The sequence below is a fragment of the Mandrillus leucophaeus genome, unplaced genomic scaffold (assembly GCF_000951045.1).
Source record: "Mandrillus leucophaeus isolate KB7577 unplaced genomic scaffold, Mleu.le_1.0 Scaffold715, whole genome shotgun sequence".
In the NCBI taxonomy this organism is placed as follows: Eukaryota; Metazoa; Chordata; class Mammalia; order Primates; family Cercopithecidae; genus Mandrillus; species Mandrillus leucophaeus.
The window spans coordinates 221347-235631 of record NW_012107753.1 but is presented as its reverse complement, the minus strand read 5'-3'; the positions used below and the strand labels follow the sequence as shown (position 1 = coordinate 235631).

The 14285-nt window shown below is 35.2% G+C and overlaps 1 protein-coding gene across 2 annotated transcripts in view; it reads left to right on the top strand.

The window, feature by feature from the left end:
* ANXA1 (annexin A1) overlaps window positions 1-14285 on the top strand; it is a 30251-nt gene that overhangs the window by 2924 nt on the left and 13042 nt on the right. For both annotated transcript variants that reach the window (XM_011965132.1, XM_011965131.1), the window contains 10 exons: window positions 4012-4091; window positions 4185-4293; window positions 4822-4916; window positions 5743-5856; window positions 6279-6369; window positions 8257-8336; window positions 8951-9007; window positions 10584-10677; window positions 11557-11652; window positions 12938-12996. In XM_011965132.1, the coding sequence (XP_011820522.1) occupies window positions 4026-4091; window positions 4185-4293; window positions 4822-4916; window positions 5743-5856; window positions 6279-6369; window positions 8257-8336; window positions 8951-9007; window positions 10584-10677; window positions 11557-11652; window positions 12938-12996 (861 nt within the window). In that variant the 5' untranslated portion in view covers window positions 4012-4025. The remainder of the gene's footprint in view (window positions 1-4011; window positions 4092-4184; window positions 4294-4821; window positions 4917-5742; window positions 5857-6278; window positions 6370-8256; window positions 8337-8950; window positions 9008-10583; window positions 10678-11556; window positions 11653-12937; window positions 12997-14285) is intronic.

Sequence of the window (14285 nt, the reverse complement as noted above, 5' to 3'; positions counted from 1 at the left end):
TCTTTCTTTCTTTCTTTCTCCCTTTCTCCCTTTCTCTCTTTCTCTCTCTCTTTCTCTCTTTCTTTCTTTCGAGTCTTGCTATGTAGCCCAGGATGGAGTACACTGGCATGATCTCGGCTCACTGAAGACTCCACCTCTTCCTAGGTTCAAGTGATTCTCCTGCCTTAACCTTCTGAGTAGATGGGACTACAGGCACTCACCACCATGCCTGGCTAATTTTGGTACTTTCAGTAGAGACGGAGTTTCGCCAAGTAATCTGCCCACCTTGGCCTCCTAAATTGCTGGGATTACAGGCGTGAGCCACCATGCCCAGCCAAAATATACAACACTTTGGAATCAAAAGGGATGGACTTATGTCACCATTCTTACCAGTACTAGCAGGAAGACTGCCTGAAAATAATACTCAGTTTTCCCAGATAGAAACTGAGGATAATGATGAAAGGCTGTTATTCCAAGCAAGGGTTAGTTGTTGCTGTTACTATCATTGCAAAACTCTGATAGTTCTAGATTGTAACCAGGAAGATATAATCAACCACAAAACTCAGCTTCCTCTGTCACAAATACTAGAGGTAGCCTTTCATGAGGCTGAGAGATGAAAAAATGAAGGGGGTTCTCTTTTAGGACACATAAATATGCAAAAAATGCTACTCTTTAGAAAGTTATACATTCAAATAATAGATAAGTTGACATTGGTAGGCAATGCATATTCACAAAAAGACCATTAATTAGAAGAAATGTGAAATATTGTTAATTTCCTTATAGATTAGCCTATGTATAAATGGCTAATTTCCCTTTCATTGAGCTCATGCTAAGTACTTAAATAAACTTAGTTTTAGAGCTTATTGTTGGTTAGTTGAAATCTGTATTGAGTTAGTTAAAATCTGTAAGTTGATAGAACAGGCTCTTTAAGATCTATTGCAAGCTTTATACACTGCAAACAAAAAGACAGAAAAAAGAAAACCTTTTGTGAACTCATTGGCACAGGTAGATTTTCATGCAGAGTATAGGTATTGAGAGTCAGAATGGCTTATGGATAGAATTTGGCCAATATATATAAAAAAATGTATTTGGTATTTGTTAGATGTATTATAATTATTAGGAAGCTCAGTTAATATGTGCAGTTGGCTTTGGGCCCTTAACCAGCTGTATGTGATAAAATCTGTTTCCTTTAGAGCAATTTCTATATCCTGCCCTGATGCTCCTGTCTTTAATCTTTGCTAAGAGCCAGTGGTGAATTTGGCTGAATTCAGATTCCGTTTTTCTCTAATTGATTTCTTGAAGAAAATTCTCTATTGGCTGCTTTTCTTTCCTAGATTATGCTTTTAGTCTATCCAAATACTTCAGGCTGGAATGTAGGAACTTAAAAGATATAAATCACAAAGCTATCTCCTCTAGGGATGCTCTCTCTGTCAAATAAGTGACTTAAACCACTTATTTTTGTTATCTTGTATTGTGTAATTAGTATACCTTTTCCTAGGCTCTGTCTAGCTTTTTTTTTTTTTTTTTTTAAATGGACATTATTCAAGTATTTTTTAGAAGTAAAAAAAAAAAAACCAAAAAAACTACTATGGTAAAGTTTTTGTAAAGTTTATTTTGAAGTTATCAGAGACACCTTTAATTTTAGACTGGACTATATCTTTAGTCTTTGTTTTGCTTTCTTTTGAAGTTTTTATTTGCTATTTGAAAAGAATGGAATTAATGAACATGTTTTTATAAGTGATGGAGTAGTACTTTGCCAAATGATGAATTATAACACTTATTTTGATGATTCTTCTTTACCGAAGGCTTGGATGAGATGATGAAAATGGAAATTTAGAGTGCCTGAAGCTGCTAGAATTGCTTTTAAAGTATTGGGTGTGCCAATTAAGAAGTTGGAATATGAAACTCCATGTGGCAACCGCAATTGCATGGACTAGATTGTAATGGGAACTAAAACCTTGTGCAAAATTGCACGTTGTTACTTCACCTCAGGAAACAATTTTAAATTTATCGATTAAATTTAGGAAAGAGGCAACTTTAAATGAGTGGAAAAGGTATTGGTTCTTCTCACAGATGACAGAATAGTAATAAGAGCAATCCCATGAGAATTAAGTGGAGATGGTTTCTGCTTTGGATATTATTTTCTTCATGCATTCAGTGTTATTACTTGGAACTCCAGTTATTTTTTAGCAGGTGTAAATTGAAAGGGTTTGTCTGAACATGCTGTTGTGGAATTAGTTTATGGGTTTTATGCCTCATGAGTCATTTATCTTCATATCAAGAATTTAAAACTGCCAAGATTATCCTCTCAACCTCTCTCGCAAGCATTCATGAGAGTAGTCTCTAGAGGGGTGAAACAGAATGGTGTGGATAGACAGATCAGTGTAGACCTTGAGCAAGGCCTCTGAAAAACGTCCCCAGACTAAAAGGATCATGATGGCTTTTTATGTGTGTGTGGCCAAAACAGAGAATACATTTTTAATATACCTAAGATCTTAAAAATATATGTCTCATTAAATAAAAATATTGCGAAGTCATGATAGCAATTCAAGAAATTTCCTTTAAGATAGAGTTTGCCAAAAGAACATGCATGTTACAAATTTCACCTCTAGGCTTCCCTTTAGAACCAAAAATCCTGTATAAAGTAATCCTTTTCTGAGTTTTTTGTCTTGGGTGGAAAAATACGTAGGACTACTATTTAGACAGCTCAAATAGGATGAAATGTGAAGACAGCAATTATTTCAATGCTGAATAATTTTATACCAAGAAATAGAAAAGGAAACTAAATTATTCAGGGAGAAATATCACCTGGATATCTTTTTACAGATAAAATTTTAAATCTGAATTTACTTGTACAGGTTGTCACAGATTATTTTACCTTATAAATGTAATCATTGTCTGGGAGCGGTGGCTCACACCTGTAAATCTAGTACTTTGGGAGGCCAAGGTGGGCGGATCACCTGAGGTCAGGAGTTCAAGACCAGCCTGGCCAACATAGTGAAAACCTGTCTCTACTAAAAATACAAAAATTAGCTGGGTGTGGTGGCCAGTGCCTGTAATCCCAGCTACTCAGGAGGCTGAGGCAGGAGAATCACTTGACCCCAGGAGATGGAGGTTGCAGTCCTATCACTGCACTCCAGCCTGGGCGACGGAGCAAGACTCTATCTCAAAAACAAAAACAAAAACAAAAGCAATCATTAAGCTTTTCATCTAGCCATTACTTTTGGACAGGCTCTCATTAATTCTACATAGATGGTCTAATGGTCTACTAAATAGTGTTCTAATCCTCCATCTTGTCTATCTCTTAGCCATTCTCCATGATACAGGATGAATGGTCTTTCTGAAACATAAATGAAACCATGCTGCTTTAAAAAAACACACAAAAAGAAACCCTTTTTGTGGACACATTTAAACTTCTTGTTTCAGTTTCTGCCAACATTTCTTGCTCCAGCAAACTTTCTTCAGCTTCCCAAATATGACAAGCTTCTTGTTTGTGCTCTTTAACTTTTCTGCCAGGTTAATTTTGACTCTTTTCAAGAGAGGCTTGGGTCAGCCAGGGCCTACTCTAAGAAGTTGCTTTAGCCTTTATGTTTTCCTGTGGAGAACACACACTAGTTTTAAGTCCTGAGGGTACATAAGATGATTTTTCAATGTTTTTGTACTCTCAGTGCTTGGCATATGGTGGATGGTCTATAAATTTAGAACAATGTAGGGAACCACAAAGTCCTCTCTTCAGCCTGTGTGCTTACTTGTAGTAGTTGTCTGATCCCTGAAGTTTAGAATTGAATATGCCAAGAAAGAGTTCAGTTTCAGAGAGGAGGGTATGGCTTCATTTTAAGGATAAAACCTTCCTTTAAAAAAAAAAATAAAGTTACGTCTTACATTTTGTTATGCTCCTAAATGTAGTTAAGCCTGGAAAGTAAGAGCAAGGCTACTCTCTAATGCTGCCTCTTATGTACGTAAGAGGTGAGGAAGGAGAGGTTGTGTATGGTGCATTTGTTTTGTAAAAGCATCTACCTGTTTTCTTTCCAGACACTTTTTCAAAAATGGCAATGGTATCAGAATTCCTCAAGCAGGCCTGGTTTATTGAAAATGAAGAGCAGGAATATGTTGTAAGTAGAGTGATAATAAAATGATGATTGCAATATTGAAATAAAAACGAATATAAGTAAATGGCCATTAATTTATTTCTCTCTCATTCTTAGCAAACTGTGAAATCATCCAAAGGTGGTCCTGGATCAGCAGTGAGCCCCTATCCTACCTTCAATCCATCCTCGGATGTCGCTGCCTTGCACAAGGCCATAATGGTTAAAGGTAATGTGTTTCCTGAAAACAGTTCCCTCCCGGACGTTTCAGAATGGCTATTTGAATGACTGCCAAAAAACAGACATGTGCAATGGGAAGAATCTGTTTCATTTTGAAGATAAAAAATTTCTTTGCCAAATGAAGATATAATTATTTACTTAACACTGAGGAAATTGTGTTCAAATCCGTGGAATCTCTACTGTTACAGCAGATATTACTAGCTCATTTCTAGCGGAAACTCCATGCTGAAATTAAAACCTCTGTTCACATATAGAGTTGGAACTAGGATCAAACACTGCAACACTGAGGGCCAGGAAAAGTTAATTGTCTCTTCCTTTCTCACTCAAATGAATGAAATGTCATTCTCCCAATTGCTTCCCTGATATATAGTATAACATTGATTTTCTATGCTGATAAATAATTTATACCTCTTAATTTGTTAAGAAGTTCATTTGGAACATCTCGATAATGAATTCTTTTATGTCAACTGATGATGAAGAAAATTGATGTTAAAGGCTGTCGGCCCTTTATTTCCAGGTGTGGATGAAGCAACCATCATTGACATTCTAACTAAGCGAAACAATGCACAGCGTCAACAGATCAAAGCAGCATATCTCCAGGAAACAGGAAAGGTGAGTTAGAGTGGTAAAGTTAGATATTTACTTTCAGCATATTTATACTTAACCATGGATTCGGAAGCACAGTTATCTAGTTCTTTAAGTTTCTAACCACTGTTTTCTCATTATATCTATGATTGGGATTGCAGTGTTTATCCACTTTGTTGCAATTGAATCCATTTTATCAAATTTCCTATTTTTATACATTAGTCATCTTGGTGTATATTCTTTGCAGATGTGGTGCTTTGGGGTCAAATTTTTAATTTGAACATAAACACCAAGATCGCTGTTGTCAATAAAGAATATGGTCTGATTGAAATGTACTAATATTTAAACTGAGCTGTTCAATGCCTAAAGTTTATATATAATTCCACTTTAAAAATAAACCTTATGTCTTTTATACCAAATATGAGTTTTTTAAAGCAACAAAATTAGAAAACTATATAATTTCAATATCTGATTATACTGCTCATTTGAGAAGTACAAACCTCAAAGATTGGAAACATGAATATATTATTTTAAAAGTAATTTTACTTCTGTTTTCTGTTAGCACACAGTCCGCTTTGTGATTTCTCCCCTGTATAAAAGACTACTAACCTATCCTTTAAGAAGTTATCGATGAATTCAGTAAATTTTATTCTAATCCCTCTAGATCTAAAAGAATAAGATAATGTTTCAAAATATTTGGTACACGTTGTATGTGAAGGAAAGAAGCTCTAAAAGATGGTTGGGTTTAGGGATGAGTTGTATGATGACTTAAAGTCAGGTAATACCACATTTTTTAACCTAGCACGTTACTTATTTGAAGCCCTGATTCTAATCTTTTTTTTTTTTTTTGTAGCCCCTGGATGAAACACTGAAGAAAGCCCTTATGGGTCACCTTGAGGAGGTTGTTTTAGCTCTGCTAAAAACTCCAGCGCAATTTGATGCTGATGAACTTCGGGCTGCCATGAAGGTAAATCACCCAATTTAAGCAAACTCCTTTCCTCAAGAGCATGTATTGGGCAAGTCACTTATGCTTATGTTCTTTTCAAAATCTAGTACAGTGCCCATCAATCAGTGGGAGGTTGAAGGATAAATAAATTAATAACTCAATGAATTAATATATACATGAAAACGTAAATGTTGGCACTAACACCTTCCACGTCATGTCCCTTTTTGAGTCATATATTTGCATTTTTATTTTTACCCAAAATATTGATGATAAACTTGTTTTGTTTTAGGGCAATGTAATAGAGCTTATTGTAATTATTAAATATTGTGGGTGAAATTTACTAAATGACAGAGTCAAACAAATTTTGGAACACCAAAAACTAGTTGATCCTCTTGAATGAAGATTTTTTTCTACATTTCTCCTTTTCTTCTCTTCAAATTTAGGGCCTTGGAACTGATGAAGACACTCTGATTGAGATTTTGGCATCAAGAACTAACAAAGAAATCAGAGACATTAACAGGGTCTACAGAGAGGGTAAGTTGTAATGTCCAACAGTCCAAGTGCCTTAGTTGAAAAGGAAATCTGATATACTTTCTTAAAATTGAATGTGTATGTTAATTATGGCAGCTTTGGAATCTCTACATATCAAAATGTTTCTTTATTGTTTGGCACATGTCTATTAAATGCTGTTACCAGGCAACGCTTGTGTTGCTAAGTTGTTGACAACGGAGATGGTGTCCCAATCCCCAACAAGCTTGCGTTTTAATATAAAATTTTCCTCTAGGATAAATGGCCACAAACAATTATAATGGAAACCTCAATTGAGAGCACCGAATTTTTAAAAATTTCTGAAAAACATTTTTCTATTATTCTGGAATGTGTTTTATAAAAATGTCCCAATGTCATTTATTTTGAAAAGAATACATAATAACAAAAAAAATCTTCTAACAAAATGCTCTTCATTTGTCCTTGAAAAAGTAAAGAATTAGGTGCTTATAATTCTCTGTTGGAAACCTTAACTTTATCGTTATGAACATAAGCAACTCACTCTTTATCTCCAGTTAAATTCACAGAATAAAAGACTAGTCTTAGCTTATTTTGTCTCTTCAGTGAAGCATCTCATTTAAATGATGTGCTCAACACTAAAAAGAGGGTAATTGCAAATCTGTTACCATTTTCCTTTTCTCATTTCCCTGAGCTGCTGGCTTTTTTGCTTTCCCAACCCAATATGTGGCACATGGAAGATCTTTCTGCTTGCTTCTCATACCAAGCATGGAGAATACAATAGCTTTTGCATGTCGTTTTCAGAGGAATTTAATAAAATAATAAAAATAAAGAAGCTTTTAAACCTCATTTTCTGCAATTCTTATTTAATTACCAATGTTTATGTTAGATCCATGTATCAGTGATAATAATAATAATAATTTTCTGTTTAATAAAACAGAGTTTATAAAAATAAGTGGTTTTTTTTTTATTATGCCATGATACAGGCCAGTGATAGCTTATTAAATTGCTCAGTTTCAAGTTGTTTTAGTCTGTTTGTTGCTATAAAGGAATATCTGAGACCAAGTAATGTATAAAGAAAGGAAATACTGTAAAGAAGTATGGGACCGGTGTCTGCTTCTGATGAGGGCCTCATACTACTTCTACTCATGGGAGAAAGCAGACAGAAGCAGATTATGTGCAGAGAGGGAGAGAGAGAAAAGGAGGTGCCAGGCTCTTTTAAACAGCCAGTTCTTAGAGAAACTATAAATGAGAAATCACTCACACCGAGCCATTCATGAGGGATCTGCCCCCATTATCCAAACGTCTCCCAACAGGCCCCACCTTCAACAATGGAGAATAAAGTGCAACATGAGCCTTGGCAGGGCCAAACAAACAATATCAAAACCATAGCACTAGTCAATTACAAATTCAATTTATTTTTCCTATTACAATATAATTTTATGTAGTTAAGCAGAAGTGTTTACACACACATAAATCATCAAACTGCGTTACTTATAAGACATTTATAGTTTTTAAAGTAAATAATTTGTATTCAAGCAAGTACCTCATTTTGTTCTTTTAAACAATTATTTTATTCATTCTATTGCTTAAATTCTGCCATGTTGTATTTCAGAATTAATTACTAATGTATACCTATACAATTTATTCTTAACAAAAGCTTTATGACTGTGAATTTTCAATCACAGTATTATCTAAATTGCTCCTATTGCTTCATATGAAATAAATTCAATGATCCAAAAATTTATCTGCTTTAATTTTTCTCTTCTTATTTAAAAATGATAATATTTTGAAACGTGTTCCATAAGTCATTGAACACTATGGCACTGTGAATTTTCAACCAACTTAGAGATGTCAGACATTCTTCTTATTATTCATCACTGGTTTACTATAAAATCTATTTTTCTCTTTTCTCAGAACTGAAGAGAGATCTGGCCAAAGACATAACCTCAGACACATCTGGAGATTTTCGGAACGCTTTGCTTTCTCTTGCTAAGGTACAACTCAGATACTTTAGGAAATGCCTCTTGTTTTATAAAGACTAATTTCTTAGTCCATTTTGTGTTCCTATAAAGGAATATCTGAGGCTAGGTAATTTTTAAAGATAAAAAGGTTTATTTGGCTCAGGATTCTGATGGCTAACAAGTTCAAGATTGGGCATCTGTGTCTGGTGAGAGCCTCAGGCTGCTTCCACTCCTGACAGAAGAGGAAAGGGAGCTGGTGTGTGCAGAGACCACATGGCAAGAAAGGAAGCAAGAGAGAGAATGGGGAGGTACCAGCCTGTTTAACAACCAGCTCTTGTGGTTCTCATGAGCAAGAACTTATTCCCAGAGATGGCATTAATCTCTTCGTGAGAGATCAGCCCCAGGACCCAACTACCTCCCTCTAGGCCCCACCTTTAACACTGGGGATCAAATTTCAACATGAGGTTTGGAGGGGAAGAACATCTAAAATCATCGCAAGTAAAATCTTGGATCTGAACTCCATTTAGAAATGAGTAATAGAATATCTTTTTCTCAAAAAATATTATTTATCTGAGGTTAAGAGAATTAAGTAAATCATGCAATTACATGCTAGAGAAGAACTTACAATAGAATGGGGTTTCTTTCAGGGTGACCGATCTGAGGACTTTGGTGTGAATGAAGACTTGGCTGATTCAGATGCCAGGGTAAGGAAGTGCTTACAAAATACTGCTGCAGTCCATCTTCCTACCTTAGGTGGGGCTACCACATGATGCCCTGTGAAAGCAAATCTAAGATCTCCTGAGAGACCAATGGCTTTTTAACGTTCATTTCCTGAATGAGGCATGACTTTCTGTAGCCCAAAAGAGAAAAAATGTAGTCTTTGTAAGTTTTCAATATCTCTCATTATTCATAAAACCAGAGAGAACTAAAGAAGGACAATACAAATTTGATTTGTCATTCACAAGAACTGTTTGTTAAAAAAAACTCTGACCTTTCATTGAACTAGGTATAATAAAGGGAAGTGTAATTTTTTTATTATGTGAATGGAAAGAGTAAGCATACTTAACATTATTTTTAACAGAGAACTTTGGAATGGTTTATAGATGTTGATTTATATTGTTAAAATATTACTGCAATGATAAGAGTATAGGATAAATTATAATAATATATACTTTCTAACATATTGTTTTATATAGTTTCAGTGACATTGCTGGTTATTTATATGCAAAACCACTGGCAATGTAAGAAAAATCATACCATTTTAAAGTCTGGAATTTCCATTTAAAACAGACAACTAATGTTTGCATTATGCCTTCTCATGGAACAGTATTCTCTAGAGAATTCATTACAATGCTTCACTAAGGATAGAGATTTCTTTGTGTACCTCCATCCACTTCTGCTATACCAGTACATTATCATGCACATAATTGGCACTCATGAACTTTTTGTTCAATAAATGCATACATATCAGATCAATTTGCTTGAAAAGTGCAAAATAACTTTTTACATACATTGGAGGTTTTATCATTTCAATAGAAATTGTTCAAGCATATTAAAGAACAAGAGTTAGCATTTGAATAATTGCCCATAATAAAAAATTCTTATTTGCTTTTGACATTTCTGAGTTTGCTTTCCATTTTAAGACTATCAGGGTTCTTAATATATATTTATGGAGGCTACATGGATTAGTGTGACCCAAGAGAATGATGGTAGTTAACATTTCAAAGTTAATAGAGACTGCTTGTGACAAATAGGGCAGGGATCATATTTTTCATATATAATAGAAAAAAAATCTGTAATTTAGTAAGGTTGAAATATTTGTCTAAGATTATATGGCTTTGAAATTGCAGAGTCAGAATTTGAATCCAGAAATTCTAACATCAAAATGCAAGGTCCAGGTTATGGTTGAATTATTGATTTATAAGTAACAGTTGCTGATAATTACTTTGAACAACAGAGTAAAAAATCTTTTTAGAGATCCCCGTGGAGTTGTCTTGCTATAGAGCATAATCTTGAAGCAATTTAGTTCAGCAAACATTTATTCTGCAAACATATATTCAGTCTCTAGTGTTTACAAGGCACCTTGAGAGAAACTGTGGGAGATATTTGACAAACAAAATAAGGTCCCTATCTTTAAAGAACTTGCAATCTTATTGTTGACTACTCTGATTGTATTGGGCACAAAGCGACTGCCTAGATAATCTTTGACAAGGTCTAACATTATTGTGCAGATATCACTTCAGCAGATAGTGAAGTGTTTACTTTTATGTTTCTTGACAGGCCTTGTATGAAGCGGGAGAAAGGAGAAAGGGGACAGATGTAAACGTGTTCAATACCATCCTTACCACCAGAAGCTATCCACATCTTCGCAGAGGTAACAATAAATTTTTTTTTCTGGAATCTGTTTATGGAAGATGCAATTTTCTTCTTTGAGAACAAATAAGAGAAAGTAAAAACAGAACCCTTTATCAATATCTCTCCTGTATCAAACAGATATAGCGTTCCTGACTCATTATTTGTCCATTTGTCCAATTTTGTACAGCCACTACTTTATAATATTTAATACATTTTGTGACTTGGGCATGTGGAACATCATTTTGTTATTTTCACTGCTTTTATTCCCCTGAAACATTTGGAATATATGTGGGAAAAGACGTGCATAACAGAACAAATGAAATTAGTATGAAGAAAAACAAACCAAAACAAAACAAACCCTTAGAGCTAAGTGAAGAAAGAAATATGTAGGTGCTTTGGAAAAACAACAAGACAAAACTCAGAAAAAGGCCTGGCCTTTGAGTGCAAGATTTAGCTCTTAGCCTCTTGGAAGCCAAGGCAATGGAAAAGTCATGATGATTACCAAAGTTCATCATCTTATAATGGTATACTGATTTCTACTGTTAAATGTAAGAGAAATTTAGTGCACAGGTCTTTATATAAGGGAAGATCCATTTGCTGTGGTTCTTAGAACTGCTGTAGGAAGTGTTACAGTTGTCAATCACATGCCATTTCTAATAACTGTCAACGCTTGCAAACACTTCCCCAAAATATACAGGAATACCAAAATGGCCATGTGAGTTACATTCCTAGGAGAGGATTAAGTATTCATGTTATGATTAATTGTGTATATTGCTTTAAAAGGTGTAGCCAAAGTTGTTATTCTAAAAAATTCTTTGAGTCAGTGGCCTTGACTTTGCTAAAGTTTTCTAAAGAAAAGGATGTTTTGTACGTATCTTAGTTTAAATTTAATATTCAGTGTTTCAGAAATACACCAAGTACAGTAAGCATGACATGAACAAAGTTCTGGACCTGGAGTTGAAAGGTGACATTGAGAAATGCCTCACAGCTATCGGTATGTAGTCCTGCAACTGAAAGAGTTTTCTAACTAGAAATTGTATTTTCAGTGCTATCCTATACTTAACAACAACAACAGCAACAAAACCAATAAAAGAAAAAAACAACCAGAAGTAGTGCATCTGTTTCAACTGAAGCAACATAAAAGATTGGCAAAGTACTATAACCTTAATAACAACAGATATTATTCCCCTTTTCGAAAATATGGAGAGAGAGACTATACTTACTGAGCACCTACTTATATCAAGCAATGTACCAGGCTGGGCACACACCACAGAGGCAATTCAGAATGGTCATTGAGAGCACGGGATCTGGAAACAGATAAATGTAACTTCAAGTCCTGGTCTACTGCTTGTTAATTGTACAATCTTGGGCACGTCCAGGAAAGTCTGGTTCAGTGGGTCTGAGTTGGCTTCTAAAAATCAGTACTTTTTAAAGATTTCCCAGGTTATTCAGAAAGTAATCAGGGTTGGAGAACCTACGTTCTTAAACAGTGTTTCTCACACGTGACTACGCACTTGAATCCCCTGGAAAGCTTGTTCAAATGCAGATTCTGATTCCCCAGGTCTGGGGCGGAGGTTAGATTCTGCTTTTCTGACAAGTTCCCCATTGATGCCAATGCTGTTGGTCCATAGATCCCAACAAGATGAAGAGCACTATGAATTGACATGTGCTAATATTATTTGGGTTCTGCTTTATATTTAAGCCCATCCTATCCCAGAGTGTTTTATTTATTCATTCATTTATTTTTACTTATTTGTTTGTGCAACTCTTATTTTAGATGCAGAGGTGCATGTGCAGGTTTGTTCCATGCGTGTACTGCACTCAGGTAGTGAGCATAGTACCCAATAAGTAGTTTTTTGACCCATGCACCCTCTCTCCCTGCCCTCTCTCATAGTCTGCAGTGTCTGTTGTTCACAGAATGTTCTTTTTAAATGTTCTTATAGTAACATAAAGTACTTATACAGCCTCGAACACCTAGCAGTTTCTCCATTTCCAAGGAGAATATATGCAGAATAGCACTAACTACTGAAATTGCTGTTGAAATGTATTTAAGGTAATAAAAAATTGGTCATCAGGGGAGAGAATATTCAAAACCACCATCTAGAGTGTCACAAATATCTTCTCATAAGTTAACTGCCCTATACTGGGAGATGACAGGTGAAGAATGGTGATGAGGGATAGAATCCTGTTGGCAAAATTCTACATTTCCTGTTTCTTTCATATGCATATTTCATTTTTTTCATGGTAAATACATCAACTAAAATTTTCTCCTCTTACAGTGAAGTGTGCCACAAGCAAACCAGCTTTCTTTGCAGAGAAACTTCATCAGGCCATGAAAGTACGTACCATTCTACTTATATGCCCTGCTTAGAGGAAGAATTATTTGTAAAAAGAACAGAAAACCTCATATTGTTTGAAAATCACACATTTAATATCTTCCCATTAGAGAGAATCATTGTTCTATTCAATGGAAGAGGTAATACACTACCTTCTTAGAATAAACTTCTGTTAGATTTAGTCCCTTTTGTTTACAGGTGAGATTGTAAAGTGAGCCTGGTAAGTGATTTATAGCTCACTTGTGATTTGCTTAAAACCTGTGTGGCCACTGGAAAGGTGATATACTTTCTTTTTTAATGCATAATTTTAGTGGCCTACTTCCTCTATGGTTGTGAGTTTTATAATCTCCCACTTTATGAGTCTGAATTGTCGTTTTTATTACTCTGTCTTTCATGCCACAGATTAATAGTTGACTCTTTTGAAATGTCATTCTATGATTAAGGATGTAGAAAGATGTATTTGAGATCAGCTATGTCACTTTTACTTTACTCTCTGACACGCATGGCATTATACAAGGTGCCATTTCTGTACTGATAGTTTGAGCCCATAAATGAAGAGTATGAAGTTATCTTCGTTTTTTCTTTGCAGCTCCAAAATAAAGAGGTTTTCAGAGAAAGAGAAAGAGAGAAAGATCTAATTGTTTGAATAATATGAAGGAGCATCTATGAAATGATAGACGTGCTAGGTACTGCTCTGTAGTGGTTAGCATAGTTGCTGCCCCTTTCTGTGATACTCTAGTGTGATATTTCGTTGGGTAATGATGAACACCTGGTGCCATGGAAGAGCAAAGTGGGACATATACTCCAGACTCTGGAAATTCATGTAGCATTGCTGTCAGCTAAACTAAGACCTGAAGTTTGAATAGAAATGAGCCAGATGAGGGCAAGAGTGGAAGAGATGGGGGATAAAGCAAGGGTGATCCAAGAGGAGGAAGTAACCCACACACAGGCTTTAACAGAACCTTTTCAAGACAGTAAGTATAGAGTGAAGGTGCACAGTGGAAGAGATGGTAGAATTAGGCAGGATATTGTAAGTCTTGAAAAGAATTAGGCAGGATATCGTAAGCCCTGATTAGTTTCTATCCTAAGAGCAACAGAAGATCACTGATAGTATTTTAAATAGATAGACTAGACTATTAGATTTCCAGTTTAGAAGTTCCCTTTATTTGTAATTACTGAATAGTGTAGAGACTGGATGGTGAGAGATGAGTTAGGAAGTTGACAGCTCTCTATACCTACCGCTAATGTAGAGGATTGTTTATTTTCATTTCATTACCATTTGTGTAAGGGG